The sequence below is a fragment of the Ips typographus genome, linkage group LG15 (assembly GCF_016097725.1).
Source record: "Ips typographus isolate SLU linkage group LG15, UJ_Ityp_2.0, whole genome shotgun sequence".
In the NCBI taxonomy this organism is placed as follows: domain Eukaryota; kingdom Metazoa; phylum Arthropoda; class Insecta; order Coleoptera; family Curculionidae; genus Ips; species Ips typographus.
The window spans coordinates 1649112-1670041 of record NC_138436.1 but is presented as its reverse complement, the minus strand read 5'-3'; the positions used below and the strand labels follow the sequence as shown (position 1 = coordinate 1670041).

The 20930-nt window shown below is 36.5% G+C and overlaps 1 protein-coding gene and 2 long non-coding RNA genes across 4 annotated transcripts in view; all 3 read left to right on the top strand.

Moving 5' to 3' along the window:
* The window catches only part of LOC145738258 (uncharacterized), a 254982-nt gene that overhangs the window by 23600 nt on the left and 210452 nt on the right, over window positions 1-20930 (top strand). The window lies entirely within an intron of this gene.
* The window catches only part of LOC145738264 (uncharacterized), a 35545-nt gene that overhangs the window by 6511 nt on the left and 8104 nt on the right, over window positions 1-20930 (top strand). The gene's annotated exons all lie outside the window — the stretch shown is intronic.
* On the top strand, window positions 15677-17769 carry LOC145738224 (uncharacterized). 2 transcript variants are annotated; one of them, XM_081993071.1, is made up of 4 exons: window positions 15677-16282; window positions 16372-16476; window positions 17334-17493; window positions 17613-17769. In XM_081993071.1, the coding sequence occupies exons 2-4, from the start codon at window positions 16459-16461 to the stop codon at window positions 17732-17734; spliced, it is 300 nt and encodes a 99-aa protein (XP_081849197.1). In that variant the 5' UTR covers window positions 15677-16282; window positions 16372-16458; the 3' UTR covers window positions 17735-17769. The 2 variants fall into 2 exon arrangements, with proteins under 2 accessions (XP_081849197.1, XP_081849196.1); XM_081993070.1 differs by lacking the exons at window positions 15677-16282; window positions 16372-16476 and adding an exon at window positions 16605-17091.

Here is a 20930-nt window from a genome sequence, read left to right as displayed (position 1 = left end):
GGTATTGATTGCGAGCGTGAATTTCCTGAAGTATCGCGTATAATTAAGGACGATTTTTACGTGGACGACATGCTTACGGGAGCAGAGTCAATTGAAAAGGCAATAGTATTAGGTAATGGCGTGGCGCGTGAATTGAGTAAAGCATCATTTCATCTCAGAAAGTGGAACTCGAATGACACTCGCGTACTAGCGGGATTAAAAACTTTTGAACAAGCTGAGTTTGTTGACTTAGGCGTTAATGAAAACACTAAAACTCTTGGCCTGATTTGGAATGGGAATAAAGACATTTTATTGTACAAGATTGGAGCTAAGTTCAGCAAACAGGTGACTAAACGAGTAGTACTTTCTGAGATCTCACAAATATTTGATCCTTTGGGATTGCTGAGCGCTACGGTTATTCTAGCAAAGGTTATTCTACGTGACATCTGGCGTGAAGAAATGTCATGGGACGCGGCGTTACCCATGTATTTGCATACACGGTGGTTGAAATTCAGAGACGAATTGTCACTTTTGAACAATCTCAAAATCGATCGACACGTGATTTGTAAAGAACCGACTCGAATTGAGATGCACGGGTTCTCTGATGCGTCCGTGAATGCGTACGGCGCTTGCGTTTACTTGAAATCTGAGGATAAGTTTCAAAATGTTTCCGTGAAACTCGTAGTTGCAAAATCTAAGGTTGCGCCGTTAAAGCCTTTAACTATTCCTCGTCTTGAGCTGACAGCAGCACTTTTATTAGCGAGACTAATGGAAAAGGTAAAAATTTCATTGGGATTAAATATTCAAAGAACAGTGTATTGGTGTGACTCAATGATTGTGTTGGGATGGTTGAATATGTCTCCAAGCGATTTACAAATTTTTGTCGGTAATCGAGTTTCGGCAATTCAAGAATTATCAAATGTCACGGATTGGAGACACGTTCCCACTAAGGATAATCCAGCCGATCATGTGTCACGAGGAGTTACTCCGGGTAACCTTTTGTTTCTTGATTTGTATTGGTCAGGTCCAGCTTGGTTAAAGAATGATGATCATAGCTGGCCTATTCGTCCTCAATTAAATGATACCTTACCCGAAGTTAAAATGACTTGTCATCTTCATACAATTCCGACTTTATCGCCTATTATCGACATTTCGAGGTTTTCTAATTTAAATAGATTACTTAGAACAGTAGCTTAGGTCTTTAAATTTATCAAGCGTCTTAAAACGTATAACAAAACAGATAGCACTACCACTTGTTTGAGTAGCGATGAAATTGAAGAAGCTCTCAATTACATCGTCAATTTTGTTCAATATGAGTCTTTTAAAGGTGACATCGATAAACTAAAACAAACACTTCCTTTACCTGGAAACAGTAGCTTAATTCGATTAAATCCGTTTTTGGATTCTAAAGGATTACTTAGAGTTGGAGGAAGATTAGAGAATTCAAATTTTAATTTCGAAAAGAAACATCCACTAATTTTGCCTGGAAATCATTATTTTACCAAACTGTTGTTTAATTACGAACATGAAAAATTACTACATGCCGGACCTCAGCTATTGTTGGCTAATATAAGAGACAAGTTTTGGCCCTTATCAGCCCGAAATTTAGCACGGAAAGTATTCCACGATTGCGTCATTTGCTTTAAAGCCAAGCCAGTTCCAATGAACCCACCAATGGGTAATTTACCTAAGGAAAGGCTGCAGCCTGCACCAGCATTTCATACTGTAGGTGTAGATTATGCAGGGCCATTTTTAGTCAGAGACCGACAGGGTAGGGGGTTCAAAACCACTAAAGCATACATAGCGTTGTTTATATGTTTTGTAACACGTGCAATACATTTAGAGTTAGTGTCTGATTTGACAACTGAGGCATTTCTGGCGTCGTTTCGAAGATTTTGTGCCCGACGAGGAAAACCAGCAAAGGTTTTTTCGGACAATGGTTCTAATTTCATTGGAGCAAATCATGAACTCAATGATTTAGGTATCTTTTTAAAAGAAAGTTCTAGCACTCTGGTCGAGTCGATTGAAAATACAGGTATATCATGGTCCTTTATACCTCCGCGTTCACCTCACTTTGGAGGATTGTGGGAGGCTGGCGTAAAGGCTTCTAAATATCATCTCACGCGAATTGCCAGTAATGCTTTGTTAACTTTTGAAAGATTTTATACTTTGTTAGTTCAAATTGAGGCCATACTTAACTCGCGTCCTATCTCACCTTTGTCATCCGATCCCTTGGACCTTAATTCACTTACACCAGCCCACTTTTTAATTGGACGATCTATGACTGCCCTTCCGGATGCTGATCTATCTACTCTTCCGATCAATCGACTGTCTCACTTCCAATACGTGCAACAACTTCAGCAGCACTTCTGGAGTAGGTGGTCACGTGAATACATATCAGAATTACAACAGCGATGTAAAAGGACAGACAAGGATTTCTCTCTGAATGTCAACGACCTTGTTATTGTCAAGGAAGATAATCAACCACCTTGCCGATGGATTCTTGGACGCATCACATCCCTACATCCAGGCCGAGATGGTATTTGCAGAGTGGCATCCATTTCTACCAACAAGGGCAACATGAAGCGAGCCGTAGCGAAGCTTTGTCCTCTACCTAACCAGAAAGATGTTTCCGAGATGGTTGAAAGGGAGTCCTTTCAAGGCGGGGGGCAATGTTCAAGCGCATGTGGTGACAAAATTGTGAGTGTTAATCGTGAAGTCGGCCAATGGCCAAACTTATACGAATCGTATAAGAGCGGAGTTGACAGTGACGGTGTTGACGGCTGACAGTATTGACTTTTACAAAAAACCTAACCTAGTTTTTAAGAGAAAAACGGCGTGCTTAAAAATAATGCTTTTTATTATTATCAAGGTGCAATGTAAATCCTGTTTTTAACTCTAAAATGTTAATGGCAAAATATCTATAAATAAAGCCCGTTTATGTGTGCATCTAAGCAGTTTCCTATTGAAGTGGAATCAGCTAATTACCTATATACAGTCCACCAGAATCAATCAAACATTATGAGTACTAAAGTTTCAACTTACATGCAGTTGAACTATTTTTGGTGCATCTGTACGAAGATGTCCAGCTCAAGATTCATGATTAAATAAAATAATTACTGGATTGTCAATGAAAAAATATTGGTATCTTTTATAAAGGAGTAATTTAAATACTCAAGAATTCAACAGGAAAAACAGTATAATTCAATATTGGTAGGAGTATTAGCTCTCAAAGTAGTTGTTTCTGATTTTTCCCTTCTCAGTTGAGAAGTTTCTGATACAGAAAGGTCTGTACATGTTGATAAATATTTGTTTTAGTGCCACACAGCAATACTATTTGCTGTTATCGATGTTAGGGCGGTGCATGAATTTTTCTTAAGGAACAAACCAAAAATACTCGTTGAATGCGAAATTAGTAGCAGGCTGAAATGATTGTGTGTATGCTAAACCTTATACATACGTTTATTAAGTTTTGAAAATTGGGTCTTTGAAGCAAATCGATACTAGACTTCTTTAAACTCGGATATAAAAAGGTCCATATGAAGTAGCTAAACTTGTCAACATTTTCAGGAAACGGAGATTCCTATTCCTGACAGCAACCGGTTATACGTTATCCTGGAAATTTGCGTATTAGTTGCTTTAATCGTTTACCTTAATTCCGTTTATAGGATCGTCTCATTATGAGGTACAATAAGTTGTACAAATTTCTAGCAGATTGACTACGACTACTTTTTGAAACAAATATTGAACTGCTGAATAATTCAGAGTTACAAGTTACAAGCCCGATAAAGTCAAAATGCTCATAATTAAGTTATAAAAATGATTTACTTTTACTTGCTTAATGAATTATCCTACACTAGGATAAATTTTGTTTTTGTGCACATGAAAAAATACGATATATAGGTACGTACCTAACCAATTGATTAGATAATTCTTTTCTTATGCCGCAGGCAGATGGTGATCACTTTGTTATTTAAGTCATCGCGATACGAACGTTCACAAAAACTGCGTATGGATAAATATCATTGTAATTTCATTTTGACATGCAAATTTTTAGCGTATGAGAATAATTAAGAAAAATGGCCATTGTTATTATAAAAGTTAAAAAGGGTATACTTGCATTTTTAGATCGTGATTTTTCATTGTATGAGTAAATGGATTAATTGGCGACTTTATTAAATAAAACTGGGCTAAATACTTATTGAACATTGACAAATAAAGACTGGATTGCACGGTCAAAATGTCAACAGACTACTTATTACCTATGCTGATTTTTGTACTATTTGGAAAATAGTAAGACAGATACATGGTATATTTTGAATTATACCACACGAAATAAAGAGTTACAAAAAAAAAATACATCAGCTCTTGGACTAAAGCAAAAGCGATCATCGCTGCTTATCGTCCGGCTGATAATCCGAATGATGACAAACTTTAGCCTTGATTAAGTTTAGTAAGGCAAAGTGAAACTAAGACACACAATGCAAATTTGTGGAATTATTTTTAATATGCCAGAAATTATTTAAGTTAATCATTTAATACTTGCGTTTGCATACTAATAACATATTTTTATTTTTACAGAAATCAATGAGGGAAAAGCATTTGATTGAGGACATTACATCCAATTTTTGATAAAACAATCTTCTCCAAAAGGATTTGAAGTTAATTAGAAACGGTTAATGTTTCTGTATTTTTTGAAACAGGCAAATACGTTCTACTTTCCATAACATGAAAACTAGAGCGTCTTATACTTACGGAGTTCAAACTTTTTAGTTTCAGGACCGGATTCCTGATTATTTTTACATGTCAGTTAACTTTTATGTCAAATGTAGGAGTTACCTCTCTTAGTTTAAACTGGAGGGCCAGTTTCATGGAGGATGGACAAATGTCACGAAGGATAATAAATCAAATTAATTACTTGAGCGGAAAAATTAAAATTGTGGAATGCGGAAGACTCCGCTCACGCCACAGAATGTAGTCGTCCTGAATTCTGCAACCCGCACCGGGGGTTTACAAATTAATTAAATAGTAAACCATGTCTTAAACTATAATAAATCGCGAGTGCCAAACCCTCCACGAAGCTGCCCTCATAATTGTTTAACTAATGTAAGTATAGATTTATTATTGTAATATTTTGTGCATGTAAAAGGTCTTGTTTAAAGTGCTACTTTGGGAATTATGTTTGAAGGTTTTATTCCGATTCACTAAGTTGATAAACCAACCATCTTGTCACTTAGTTTTAACTGTCATTTAGTTATTAAATTATATTTTTCTACCAAGTGGTTTAATTCTACCTCTGAAACAAGATCTCGGTAAAGGCGTTTATTAAAGTAATAAACGCACGTCTCGTTTAACTTGTTGGGCCAAAAGAGCTTTACAATTTAAACGTGATAATATTAAAATACACCTGCCACAGAAAGATGAAGAAGTATATGTAAACAGAAAAGAATATCACAGTATATTGTTGCAAGGAATATGTGACCACAGAAAACTATTCATTAATGTTTTCTGTGGAGTGCCAGGTTCACTTCATGATGCTCGTTTGCTGAGAAAATCTTTAATTTATAGGAAAGCAGAAAATCCACATTTTTTTGAGGGTTATTACTTGTTAGGGGACTCCGCATATCCTTCATTGCCTTGGTTGGTGTCCCCATTTAGGAATAATGGTAGATTGACAGAAGAACACAAACTATTTAATTTCAAGTTGTCTTCTACACGTATGGTGATAGAACACACTTTTGGCCTTTTGAAAGGGAGATTTCGAAGACTTCTTTATTTTGAAAATTTGAGTATTTATCTGATAGTTAAAGGTGTGATGGCAGCTTGTGTTTTGCACGATATGTGTATTTTGGAAAATGATAATTTGATGAATATGAGACTATCCCAGACAATACAGAGCAGAACGAATTTGATAGGCCAGAAGAAAATGTTGAAGAGTACTTTGAGACAAGACAAGTATTTGAAGAAGTAATACAACAGTAATTGATTTTTTTAAACTGAAATAAGTTTTATATTATTTAATATATGAATATAAGTTATTTTTAAAATATTAATTGCCATTTATTTGTCATATTATGCCCTGGTTCATGGTATTAATCCAGATATTTATATATTTTTAAAAAAACGAAAAGAAAACTATTTTTAAACCTAGATGCAAATAAATTATATTTATTTACAGGAAAAAAATTAACTAGCTACCTATTCTTATCACTGACTATTTTTGAGTCAAGGTAGGCCTTCAACAATACCATTTTCTCCTTCTCAAGCATCATTTTCTTTTTCCAGATTAATTCTTTCTATATGTCTTTTATTTTTTTGCTCTTGCACATAGATTATTTCCTGGGATATCTTTCTTTTCTTTCCCTTCTCTTTCCCTGCATTTTCTGGCGGTTCTACGTTAGGTAGATCAATGATGTTACCTGAATCTTCTACATTATTTTCTTGTTCAGACTTTTCTTCTGTCGCACTAGATTCTATTGAGTGATCACAATGGTTTGATGGTTTTAAGCCTGAAACCAACATTCAATAAGTAGATTTTTTTTCTTAGACAAGAACAAAAAAAAAAGTTGATCTTATTTGAACTCTTATTACCCAAAGTTGCACCCATTTCCTCAAAAAATTGAAATCTACTGGGTCCTCGTCCTGTCTTCTTTTGATTATCTTTTGCTGAGTGGTAGCTTCTTATAAGTGACTTCCATTTTACCTGACATTGTACCCCTGTAACATTTATGCCTTGGCTAATTAGGTCATTAGCAACATTGTCAAATACATGTTTTCGTTTTTTCGGATGTTTTAAATCTTCTAAATGAGTTTGCATGGAATTGATTAAGGCCTTAGTTTCATCATGCTACCAAATATGTTGTGATTTGCTTTCAAAACATGTGGTATTAGGAGGTGCCATGAAAAGTTCTCATGATTCTTGTTGAGTGTCAGGAGCTATGGCATTTTCCTCTATTGCATTGTTTAAAAGTGATGCGGCAAATTAGTCATCTTTAAATAAAAAAATTGCTTGCAACTCAGTATTCATATACAGGGTGTCCCACGACGAAAGACATCGATTGATATTGGAAAAAGTATAAATAGGAGAGTTTTGAAAATTTGGCAGGATACTGATGTGGGCATGCCCAATCTAACTAAAATATTTTCAAGATGGTTGCACTTCCGTTTATACCGGAAGTCTATCACAACTTTCTTATTTTAAATAGAACACCCTATATATTATTACATATTTGGATTCCTCACAAAATTCTGACCAACTTTTGTGTAGAATGCCCTATGCCTATCTCTAGCCGTTTTCGAAATATTTGATGTTTTTCCAAAAAAGTGACAGTTGCAACGCTCAACATATTTTTGTACTCTGTCAAAACCGTATTTCATTTTGCAATGAAACTTTGGGTTATTGTAAATAAAGGATCGTTTTATTAAACTGAGGGTGCGTAATGACCCATTTGTATACAGGGTCGTCAAAAAAAAATCATAAACTTGCCTCTAAAAAAAATGAAAAATTTCAAGTTTTTTAAATAGAAACCCACATTTTTTATGACGTGAATTTTGAGTATTAAAAATTACTGTACGTTTCAATTTACTTGCCTATACCTAAATCCAACCCATTTCGTTTTATTTGAGAATTAACCTTTTTTTTATTAAGCTGCATGGTTGGGATTAGCTGGTACTCTAGTTGGTCATGCTTTTGACACACGGTGATATTGGAGACCTGCAGAGCACGTTAATAATGTAACATAAAGATTACACTAGGTGCCGTTACCCTAAGTTGCCCCGGTCTCCCCCAGTACAATGTTTGTGTCAGCAAGATTGGCGAATTGGGGTCATGATGTGGGTATAAATACTGCACCAAAAGCACGTACAGATTACCGAACTCTGGGGTCTCCCCAGAGGGAGGTCACTGACTGATCTCTGGGTTAGTCTGGGTATGCCTATTGTGTAACTTAACGTGGAGCAGTAGGTGACCAAGTACCACACCCTAGATCAGCCCTAGCAAAGGAAATAGTGTGGGCGAGCAGCTTAAGTTGCCGTTCCTACTTACCTCCCTTTGCTAGGTTCTTCACGTCTTTACCGGCTCGGTGAATGCCCTCGGACCTAAGTCTAGGGTTCATTCATCCCCGTTAAAGCGTCGCCCCCCGTGGTCCTTCTGGCACTATAACGTAATAAAAGTGGGTTACCTGTGGAATCCTGTGTATTCTTCCCCCTCAACCAACCCTTAACGTGACAATAACACTAGTTTTCAGTGTTTTGACAACTGCAAATATGCCGTCGCGGTTACGTTATTCAAACCAAGATTACTTAAATGTGTTTATTATTTACGGAGAATGTGATAAAGTTGTAAGTAGAACATGTGAGGTATTTGCCGCTCGTTATCCAGAAAAACGAAAGCCATACGGGATCTGTGAAGAGAAAAGCTATTAAAACAAAACCAATCCTTAGTAATACAAATGTAGAAATTGCAATTTTGGGCTATTTTGTTGCAAATCCAACTTCGTTAATAAGACAAGTTTCTGTAGAATCAGGCATATCCAAAAGCTCAATTCAAAGGATCCTGAAGAAACATAAATTTCACCCTTTTTCATTTAAATTAGTGCAACACTTAAGAGGTTGACTTTCCGAAGACAGTGGTTTTTAGTGAGTTTTTGCTGACTAGCCACTATGGAGAAGAATTGTTTTTGAATAATATTATTTAGAGCGACGAGGCCAAATTCACTAAAAATGGAATGTTCAATAGACATAATTCACACTACTGGTGTGACATAAATCCACACGTAATTAGAGAGAGAAGTTTTCAAGAAATCTGGAGTTTTAATAATAAAAAATGTTTATTCTCAAATAAAACGAAATGGGTTAGATTTAGGTATAGGCAAGTAAATTGAAACGTATAGTAATTTTTAATGCTCAAAATGATTCCGTCATAAAAAATTTGGGTTTCTATTTAAAAAACTTGAAATTTTTCATTTTTTTTAGTGGCAGGTTTATGATTTTTTTTTGACGACCCTGTATACAAATGAGTTATTACGCACCCTCAGTTTAATAAAACGATCCTTTATTTACAATAACCCAAAGTTTCATTGCAAAATAAAATACGGTTTTAACATAGTACAAAAATATGTTGAGCGTTGCAACTGTCACTTTTTTGGAAAAACATCAAATATTTCGAAAACGGCTAGAGATAGGCATAGGGCATTCTATACAAAAGTTGGTCAGAATTTTGTGAGGAATCCAAATATGTATTAATATATAGGGTGTTCTATTTAAAATAAGAAAGTTGTGAGCGACTTCCGGTATAAGCGGAAGTGCAACCATCTTGAAAATATTTATTTTAGTTGGACTGGGCATGCCCACATCAGTATCCTACCAAATTTTCAAAACTCTCCTATTTATACTTTTTCCAATATCAATCGAGGTCTTTCGTCGTGGGACACCCTGTATATTTACTGGTTTCACAAACAAAACAGTTTGGTGGTCGCTGTAAACCTGATGTTGCAAATGCTGCCTACTGATCGTCCTACATAATATAGCTTGTACAAACACATTATGCGGATGTTTACTATTTCTTAATGAGTTCGATTGAGCCATATTGAAAATAATTAAACACTTAAATCATGTCATGTCAATAACCTATTGTTTAAATGAAGATTAAACATACTGGCAACTCTCAAGTTGAGAGGTGAGTGATCGAGGTGTTTTCCTTAGGTCAGCTCTGCAGTGTTAATCATGGGTGTCGTTTGCCTGATGACTGTAGTGACGGCAAATTGATTCTGTAACAATATAACCGCAGCAGTTTGATGCTCACATGGATCTTATCCTAAATACAGCTTAATGTTGTTTTAATCGTTTCAATGCAATAGAATACTAATAACTGAATTATAAAGATATTGTCACGTTTAATTTATGAGCCCTTCCGGATTCATTAATTAAACTGACTCACGACGTTAAACGTCGCGCCGGGATCTCAGTTTTAAGGATGGAATCAAACACTGAGTTTTCTATTAAACACTTAAATCTATTAAATATAGTATACACAAATGGGTCTGCACAATACGCTCATAAACACTAAAAGTTGACAATGTAACAATTGTACTTACATAGACTCATAAGCTAAGGACTTAGCATTTTCTGGCGGCTGGCTTGGTCACTTTCGCGTTGGAACAACTTTTGAGAACGGACTACTTAACTTGATCTTTTCCCGAGGAGAGTCGACATTTCGACTTCTTGGGTCAGCTGGTCGCACTACCGTCGATCGGGTCACACTTATCCTATACTGCTAAAATCGGCGTATTTTATACCCGATTGATCGGCTGACGTAGTTTGTTATTGTCGCTTGTTTTTCACATTTCTGTAAAGCAGGTGGTGGTGACTCATCACCGATACGATGCACTCGGTGCATCGTGGTGCGACCTTGCCTCGTGCGCTTAATATTTCGCAATCCTCGAATACTCTTATGTTTTTAAGTTAATAAGTCCATCTTTTGAATTAATGGATTTTCCATTCGTGACATATGCCTCCACCCCAGAAAAACTGGTCCCCAGTTTTATATGAACAATAATTAAAGATTTTAACAATAGTAAAAACATATCGTTAGCCCAACATAAATTTAAAAGTTACATGTGTACATACCAAGGTATTATGATAAATGGTTAGTGGGTTTACATATGTGAGTATTTCATAGTACCCAGTTAAGTTTACAATCATTTCTTAATAATAAGTTAGTACTTATTCTAACAAGAAACCTAATAAAATCTTTCCTCTCCAGTAACTATACATAAACAATATTATGTACTTTTATTTACCCTAAATCTATTCGGTTCCGGCAATGGCAGAACAACAAAAATACTGCAACACTGAGAAAAGTTCAATAGAGGCTTAGTCCTATGAGCCAAACTTCGCATCTCACATCACTGAACACCATTATGATTAATGTTCCATAAATGTTTGTGGTCTGGGCCGATTATTCAATCGATTAATCGGCTAGCTTGGACCTCAGAAATTAGTTATGTAAACAACGTCGAACTTTTATGTTAGTAGCTCGTTATCAACCAACAAGATTGTCGGAGCGTCGTGTCAGGAATATTCGCCTCCTCAGAGAAACATTTTTTATCGCACCTTATTAGTTCATAGCGCTAAAAAATAATTGAATTAATTTCATGACTAGATTATACTCGTTATTTGGGTTTAATATGACACCATTATACATTCCAATCTCTTATTTTATTTCAACCACGTGTGTATATTATGCTTGTATCAATATATGTATATATATAGCCATTAACAATAATAAAGTAATACAAAAACAACAATAAGGTAATATAAATTAAAGTGTAGACCTCATAGCTGCTGATAAGTAGCATATGGCCCCATGTTGTCAAACGGTTCCAATTGCGCGATAAACGGCTGTGTTACCGCGTGTTCAAGAACTTCTTCAGTTTGTCGCTGATTAATGGGCCCCCCTTCTTGCACCTGCGCCAGGTTATCCGGATTTGGGCATAGTGCCGGATTGCGGTCGACCTGACTTGCGTGTGATTCAGGAGGTCCAAATGCACCTCCAGAAGATGTGCCAGCAGCATTGATTTCCGATGTTTCATCCCTTTTTTGGGGCACTACTGGTACCCGAAATTGATATGTCATATCCGGTACATAAGCATGCGGATATGGCGGATGACCTGGTTGACTCAAAAATTGAGTTCTCCCGTACACACATGTAGCACAAGGACATCCTTGCACAAATACATTTTCCCATGCTCGCCAAAAATCCTCAAGTCGATATTGTGGTTGTTGGGGTGATATGCATATTGCACAATCACATGTCGAAAATGGAGTGCCCCCATGACGTACCTTCTCGCCAAGTAGAAGTATGGTATACTCCGTATGTATAATTTGAGTCCGTAGGCCGAGTAGAGATTTTGTAATCCCTAATAGTTGTATTGGTACCTGAAAATGCATTAGATGCTGTTATGTTCTCTTGTTGTGGTAAAATAAAACAAGCTTCTAAACTGACTAAAAAAATGGACTGTATTTACTAAATTAGCCACGCTAATGTAATGTTTACTGCTTAATGGCCGACGGCAGACCAAAGACAAAGCATGTGCACGCACTTCTTCACGTTCATTCCCGTGCGAGAGGTCGGTTCCATTTTCATCGCGGAGGGACGGACACTTTGAGCTTCGCGCGCGTTTTTGAATCGTTAACATAACCGCCGGCCTTGAAAGATTTATCTTTCAACAACTACATAAAATTTATATTAACAATAGGTCTTCAAACGAAGAAAAATAAACATGAAAGAACACTTAAACTAGTGATGAGTTGCGCTTAAATTTAGGTTCATGAGTTGGTTTCATCTGACCGGCTCATATTGTGCTCTGGCAAAGTGTCTATTGGTAGTGGGCAAACCTTTTGAACGGCACGCTTTAAAATACCACTCACAGTTTGGACACTCACTACGCGAACTAAATTGTCCGGACCAGGGTGAACTGCCACTACACGACCTAACCTCCAGTTGAGGAGAGCTGCACCATCTTCCTTTATAACCACTAATGTTCCTTCTTGGATGTTCCCGATTGGCTGCTTCCACTTATAGCGCTGTTGCAAGAGGGACAAGTATTCGGATGACCATCGGAACCAAAATAGTTGGAACATTTTCTGTAGTAGCTGATACTGCTGAAGTCTATTTGAAGGTATGTCGGTTACATCTTTTTGTGGAATGGCATTTAGTAGAGTCCCCAATAAGGAAGTGACCGGGGGTAAGAGCTAGGAGATCTTTTGGGTCATTGGACAAAGGTAGTAGGCGAGAATTTAACACAGACTCAACTTGTGCCAGCAAAGTAAGCATGTCCTCAAAAGTCAATGTATTATTATTCAGTATTCTGGAAAGATGATATTTAGCGGACCTTATGGCCGATTCCCACAATCCCCCATGATGAGGTGATCGCGGAGGGATATATTTCCAATCAATGCTAAACTTTACTAAAAATTTCTAAAGTCATTGTTGTTGTTTAAGTTGGATAAAAAATGCGAAATCTTCTGAAGCTCATTACTGGCTCCTGCGAAGTTGGTTGCATTGTCTGAGTATAATCGAGAGCATAGACCACGCCGAGATACAAATCTTTTTAATGCATTCAAGAACGAGTTTGAACTTAAATCACCTACAAGTTCAATATGTGTAGCCTTAGTAGTGAAGCAAATGAACAAGCACATATATCCCTTAACAATTGCCCTATTTCGAAGTTTTCCGTCCTTTAAGTTATATGGCCCAGCTAAATCAACACCGGATATTAAGAAGGGACGGTTTGGCACCACCCTGTCCTTGGGCAAATTACCCATTTTTTGACTCAGAACCTGAGGACTCACCCTAAAACAAGTCATGCATTTGCAAAGTACACTTCGAACAGCGCTTCTACCGTTAACTATCCAATATTTTGTTCGCAGCGAGGCTAATAATGCTTGTGAACCTGCATGTAGCTGTTTGTGGTGATAATCCAGTATAATTAGTTTGGTTAGTATATGTTTTTGACCCAAAATAATAGGAAATCGCTCTGAATAAGTCATATTTGCATTGCGCAGTCTACCACCTACTCGTATTATTCCATTTTTATCCAAAAATGGATCCAATGAACTTATAGAACAATGCTTTGACAATGGTTTGGATAATTCTAAGGTTGCTAATTCTTCCCTAAAAACTTGCCTCTGCATAATGGATACCAATACTAATAGAGATTTATCTAATTCCTCGACTGAAAGATCACCAACCAATCTATCACCCTGTTTAGTTTTTAAATTATTAAAAAATCTCAGACAAAATGCTACTACCTTCTGTAATTTAAATAAATTAGAAAACTTATTAAACAAATCGAAATCTTCAATGACACTTGCAAAAACTAATTTTAATTCTTTCCTCTCGGGAACTAGATCTCTGTCTAATATATGGTTTTGTGGCCAATTGACCTGATCAGTTGATAGCCAACTGGGCCCTTGCCACCATATATCTAGTGTTTTTAATTGACTCGGTTGGACTCCTCTGGATATTACATCAGCAGGATTTTCTTGTGAAATTACATGACCCCACTGGTAATGTTTAGTAATAGCTTGAATTTCGGCCACTCGGTTTGCTATAAAGACTTTCCAGTTATTTGGTTGCTCAGCTAACCAAGATAATACAATCGTGGAGTCAGTCCACAGATATACCTGATCTACATTAACATCCAAGGCATTAACAACCCTATGAACTAGCTTCGATAACAACAAAGCTCCACTTAACTCTAGCCGTGGAATACTTAGTTTCTTTATCGGTGCAACTCGAGACTTAGCACAAATAAGACGAACACAAAGTTCACCGAGACTATTCTCTGATCTCAAGTACAAGGCACAACCATATGCGAGGTCACTGGCATCGCAGAAACCATGTATTGATATTTTTGTTGGATTACTAATTAAAATTTGTCTTGGAATTTTTATTTCATTTAGTGCGTCTAATTGCAAGTAAAACTGCGTCCAATTAGTGAACAGCTCCATTGGGATAGTTTCATCCCAACTTAGCCCCATTTCCCACAATTTTTGTAAGAAAATTTTAGCTCTAACGATTATTGGGCCTACCAATCCAAGAGGATCGAAAATCTGAGAAATAAAAGCCATTGGATTATATGCACTTAGTTGCCTTAGGTGTTGTTAAAAAAATTGTTTGTGGTACATGATGCTTTGGAAAACCTCCACATAAACTTTCGTCCTCTAGCATTGAAACTATTTCTAAAAACTTGATGTCTTTTATTCAGTACCTACCATCAGAATTTGTTAGAAGTCCAAGAAGTCTTTCAGAAGTGAAACGATGGAAAGCTACTGAGTTCCGGCAATTTTTATTTTATACAGGTTCCCTTGCATTGAAGGGCGTTATTTCAAAACAAAAATATCAAAACTTTTTGACTTTGTCTGTAGCAATGAGGATATTGTCTTCTTCAAAGTTATGTCACTCATTTACAGATTATGCAGAAGAGCTATTGATCCACTTTGTTAAAATGGTACTGAATTCCTTTCTCACAACTTTCATAATCTTCTGCATCTTGTTGATGATGTTCGTTGTTTTGGAAGCATTGAAAAATTTTGAATTTGAAAACTAGTTACAGAAGTTAAAAAATCTTTTGCGAAAACCTGGAAATCCCTTGTCTCAAATTATTTTCAGACTTAGTGAAGCACATTCTTATCATGGGTCTAATGATTTGCATAAAAATATTCAAAGTTTTGATAGTCCACAATTTAGCCAGTCACACAATAGTGCAAACTTACCAATAGGCTGCAAAGGGCCTGAATATAAATCAGTTTCTTGGAAAGGAATAAAACTATCATTGTCAGTTGACTGTTGTTTCTTGTTAAAGGACAAAACTGTCATTGAAATAAGAAATTTTGCATTTTTAGCTAAAAATAATGAACCTGTATGCATAGGTCACAAATACAATAACAAATCAATTTTTTTTGATAAACCATGCAAGTCATCAAACCTAAATATATTTGAAGTTAACACCTTAGATGTTCTACTGTGTCATTGGCCATTAACACAAATAGAGTGCAAATTAGTTCGTTTACCTTTTGGTAATAAATTTGTAGTCTATCCACTACTTCATCATTAATGATATGTATAAGAATTAATATGCCAGTATATAAATCTGTATTACTTATAATATATTATAAATTATACGGATTTAAAAAATAAATAATCTTAATAATTATCCAGAAATAATAATGCAGTTTTATTTTATTGTTATTGTTATTTTACTGCATTCCATAGATTTTTTTAAACTGGTACATATTGATAAAACATGTAGTTATGTATTCTATGATTTTATTTACTTTTTAGAATGGTTTGGGTTGTGGCCAAGTTTGTAGAGAGTGAAGAAGTAGAAGTGTTGCCAAAAAAGTGGCTTTTTGATGATAATTCAAAATCATATTACCCACCTTATGGCAGAACAAAATTAGAAAGAGCTATTAAAGCTCAAGAAAATCCATCTTCAGAGTGGAAAACCTTTTCCATTCTTTTAATGAGTCAAAAACTGTTCGATAATTTTGCGATTGCAAATTCAAAAGCCACAAAGGCTTGCTTTACATCAGACATTCGTGACATAGAACAGCTAAATGAATTACCGCCTACAAGGGAAAGAAAGAAAAGGACTTTTTCAAGCAGTGAAGAAAGTGATGAAGCGTCATTGGATAATTTTAATTTTTAATTAATTTAAAAATAATAAGACATTTGAGCTGCATAGATCAGATGCCAGTCCTGTTGTCAGCAGACCAAAAAATGAGAAAACCAAAGAAGGTAAACCTTACTATAATTTTTTATTAAAGATTTTTTCTCAATAAAAAAGTATTTGAAAAGCAGCAGTTCTAAAATACATAATTTTACAGGACCTCTAAATAATCTTCATGGAGAAGCCCAACACCCAGCCCAATTGAAACACAATGATCAGCCTTATCCAGGAGGTCCGTTAGGAAATGAAAATCACGATATTGGTATGTCAAACAATAAACTTGATAATGTTAGCACAGGCAAGAATCCCTTAACTCTATCCAGATGTTTGCAATTTATAGGTTACTAATTTTATGTTGTATGTTGTGAACTTTGAATTTGACAGTCCAACCACATCATAAAAAAAATCCAAAAGGAATTTGTTTAAATTGAACAGTTTAACCTAATCGAAATAGATGGTTTTTTTAGGGCATTTACCATATAGTTTATTGTAGGTTGCAAATATAGCAAGTTTTTAAAGCTGTCATGTTCTAGGTTATGTCCCTTTTCGTAAATTGGTTGGTTGTGTTGATGTATTTTTTATTTTCCTAGAGAAAATGGGCAAGCAATCCCTAGAATATTTAGTCAAACAAAGAAGAATATTAAAAGACCATGAAAACCAACTAATGGAAATTAATAACAAACTTGATAAAAACTATGACTTATTGAAACAAATTTTCAATAAATTATCTGATGGTGCTGAAACAAACGAATCTTATCCATCAAATAATAATTTGGCACATTTGGAAGCATTGGAATTAAAATTGCCGATCAGTTCGAATGACATTTTGAATGAAGTAGAAGAGCTGCTTCAGGAGAAGGATGTTTTTAACTGTTTGGTAAAATGTAGTTTTATTATCAATTTGCTTTCTCTGTTTCTTCTTCTAACGCTGACCAAAATTGGAAAACAAAACATGTGCAATGTTGTCTTTATATGTATTGTGTATGTGCATGGGAGTATTTTAAATGCATGCTTCTTATATGTATCTTTTGTATTTGAAGTGTATCAAAACACAGCTTTTTCGAAAATGTAGGTTACATGCATATTAATAAAATATACGATTTTTATTACACATTTCAGAAACAGCGTCTAAAAATGTTGGGAGCGCGGAATTATAAGGAGCTAATTAAACGTGGAATGGAAAAATTATGTACGGATGAGTTTATGTCTATGTACAGTTACGTGGGCCACAAGAAGAAAAAACCTCTAAAGGGGTTAAAAATTGCTCAAGCATTAATTGGTAAGTTGTCAAAAGTTCATACATACTTCCAGCTTTTTTTAAAAGTACTCAATAGTACGTATCTAATGATCAATTAAAATTGAGGACTCTAATATATATCATATTTTTTTATATTTCAGAAGCAGTACAGCTGTATTCTGAGGGGGTCACCATAAAAGACATAGAAATTCAAATACCTATATTTCTGTCAAAGGCTCCTGAGAGGGTATTAAAAAGAAATGTTCGGGCTTCTTCCGATTAGGGCCAGGCTTATCAAATAAATTTGATATGGTGTTTTAAAAATTTTGTCTGTTATTTAGTTGTCATCCCAAATTAGCATTATTTACACTACAAATCTTTCTTACAAGAAGGGAAAAACCAATAGGAAAACACACATATCAGCCTTCTCCGCATATTGTCACGAATGGAAAATCCATTAATTCAAAAGATGGACTTATTAACTTAAAAACATAAGAATATTCGAGGATTGCGAAATATTAAGCGCACGAGGCAAGGTCGCACCATGATGCACCGAGTGTGTCATGCACCGGGTGCACTGTATCGGTGATGAGTCACCACCACCTGCTTTACAGAAATGTGAAAAACAAGCGACAATAACAAACTGCGTCAGCCGATCAATCGGGTATAAAATATGCCGATTTTAGCAGTATAGAAGAGTGTGAACCAATCGACAGTAGTGCGACCAGCTGAACCAGGAAGCGCCAAACAGAAAGTACTTAAACGTTACTTGCTCAAAATGGAATTTTATGACGAATGCGATTTGGCGACATCGATGAGTTATGAGGATGTTGCCCCAGAACTGGACGAGTTTGAATCCCTCCCCCCGAGTGCTAAAACGGGAGTGGAATATCTATCGAATGTCGATTATTCTTTAAACTCTCCCCTCTTAGAAGATGAAATCAATGAATTTCTCAAGTACTCTAAAGGACTGCCTTCCAGGCCAAGCTGGAATTTAAAGCTGTGGAAAGCTGGAATTTAAAGCTGTGGAAATCGCGTATGGGAGTTTTAGACAAACTCAAATGCCAACTTGGCTTATTTACAACCCCTCGCGGTTTGGAAGAAAAAACTTGAGTGACAATTTTGACCTCTCACTTATCAAAGACTTGATGCGTCTCTCCCAGGCTGATAGTGACACGACTTATCCTGTAGTGTCGGCATTCTTTAGAGGTTGGATCAATAAGACCATAGGTAACCCAGACAAGACCAAATGTCATCCTGCCATTCTCAAGTGGGGTGCTTACTTTTTAGATCTCCACATTGTTACCTTGTTTTTAAACGCCATAGACAGTACAGAGATCACGGAGCTCTTGAAGATTACAGGGACGAAACGTGTTTCTCCGGACCATCCGGATGAAATCGTATATAGGAGCAAGAACTTCGGAAGAATTTTGATCAATCATGGGTTCGTCTTCTTCCTTGATGATAAAATTATTATGGACCGTAACACTTTGCTTATGTGTAAAGACACATATGTTGCTCGGTTCCAGACTTTAATCTCTATGGTAAACCGGGTGGATAAAATGTTCGCGGCAGCTGAATGGGAAACCCTCAATCAAATATACAGATTGGGTGACAAATGTCTACGATTAGTCGGGAATCAAGCATATGATGCTCTGAAGTTGATTGAGCCTATTGCCTCTCTCAGAATGGCAGATCTGGCTCATGAGTACCGACACTTGATCCCTGAATTCCCTGAATTCAGCCGTCATGTTAAACAGTCGGTCACGGCCATGAAAAATCACGGCATCCCTCTTGAACCAATCTTCAATTTGATCCACAAGCTGAGATTCGGACAATCCGAATCTGGTCCTCACCATTTTTGGCTCCTTCAGACACTGGGGACACCCCTTTGTCCAATATTTGGATGGGTTGAGAAGTTTGTCAGACCAGGTCCATATGCCGAAAGATATTGATGAAGACTATGCAAATGCCTTGGCCAGTGACCTGGCTTATTTAGTCCTCTCTTCAAAATTTAATGAGACCAAGCAGTGGTATGTAGACAAAGCAAAAGTTCATCCGGATCATCCATTTCATTCCCACATAACTACAGGGACATGGCCAACTCCAAAACAAGTGCAGGATTTTGGAGATGAGTGGCATAGCCTCCCTTTAACAAGATGCTACGAAATCCCAGATGTCCTGGATCCATCAATCATCTATTCAGATAAAAGTCACTCCATGAACAAGACCGACATCCTAAACCACATCAGATCACATCCAAACACACCCATTCCTTCCAAGAAAGTTTTGCAAACTTTTATCAATTCACCCGCAACCAACTGGAAAGAGTTCCTGACCGAGATCAATAACAAAGGATTATCATCTGAAGATCTAGTCATTGGTCTTAAAGCAAAGGAGCGAGAACTGAAAATCAAAGGTAGGTTCTTTTCTCTCATGTCCTGGAGACTGAGAGAGTACTTTGTTGTGACAGAGTACCTAATTAAGACTCACTTCGTTCCATTATTCAAAGGATTAACCATGGCAGATGATTTAAATACAGTTGTGAAGAAATTAATGGACAATTCGAATGGTCAAGGCCTGGACACCTACGACAACATCCGCATAGCCAACCATATAGACTACGAAAAGTGGAACAACCATCAGAGACATGAGGCCAATGGTCCTGTATTCAAGGTCATGGGTCAGTTTTTGGGATATCCAAACTTGATCTCAAGAACACATGAGTTCTTCCAAAAGAGTTTCGTATATTACAACGGTAGACCCGACCTGATGGTGGTGAACCAATCGACAGTAGTGCGACCAGCTGAACCAGGAAGTCGAGATGTCGACTCTCCTCGGGCAAGAAGATCAAGTTAAGTAGTCCATTCTCCAGAATTGTTCCAACAAGAAAGTGACCAAGCCCGCCGCCAGAAAATGCTAAGTCCTTAGCTTATGAGTCTATGTAAGTACAATTGTTAAATTGTCAACTTTTAGTGTGTTTATGACTGTATTGTTTATTTAATAGATTTAAGTGTTTAATAGAAAACTCGGTGTTTGATTCCATCCTTAAAACTGAGATCCCGGCACGACGTTTAACGTCGTGAGTCAGTTTAATTAATGAATCCGAAAGGGCTCATAAATTAAACGTGACATTTGGTGACAAATGTAGTATACATAAATGGGTCTGCATAATACGGTCATAAACACACTAACAATTAACAATTTAACAATGGTACTTACACAAGTTCATACGCTAAGGACTTAGCATTTTCTGGCGGCTGGCTTGGTCACTTTCGGGTTAGAACAACTTTGGAGAATGGACTACTTAACTTGATCTTCTTGACCGAGGAGAGTCGACATCTCGACTTCCTGGTTCAGCTGGTCGCACTACTGTCGATTGGTTCACACTCTGTATCTAAAATTACATCAAACAAATTGTCTTCGTTATTTATTGAAGCTTTGATTGACAATAAATTGCTATCTTTACTGTTTGTCGA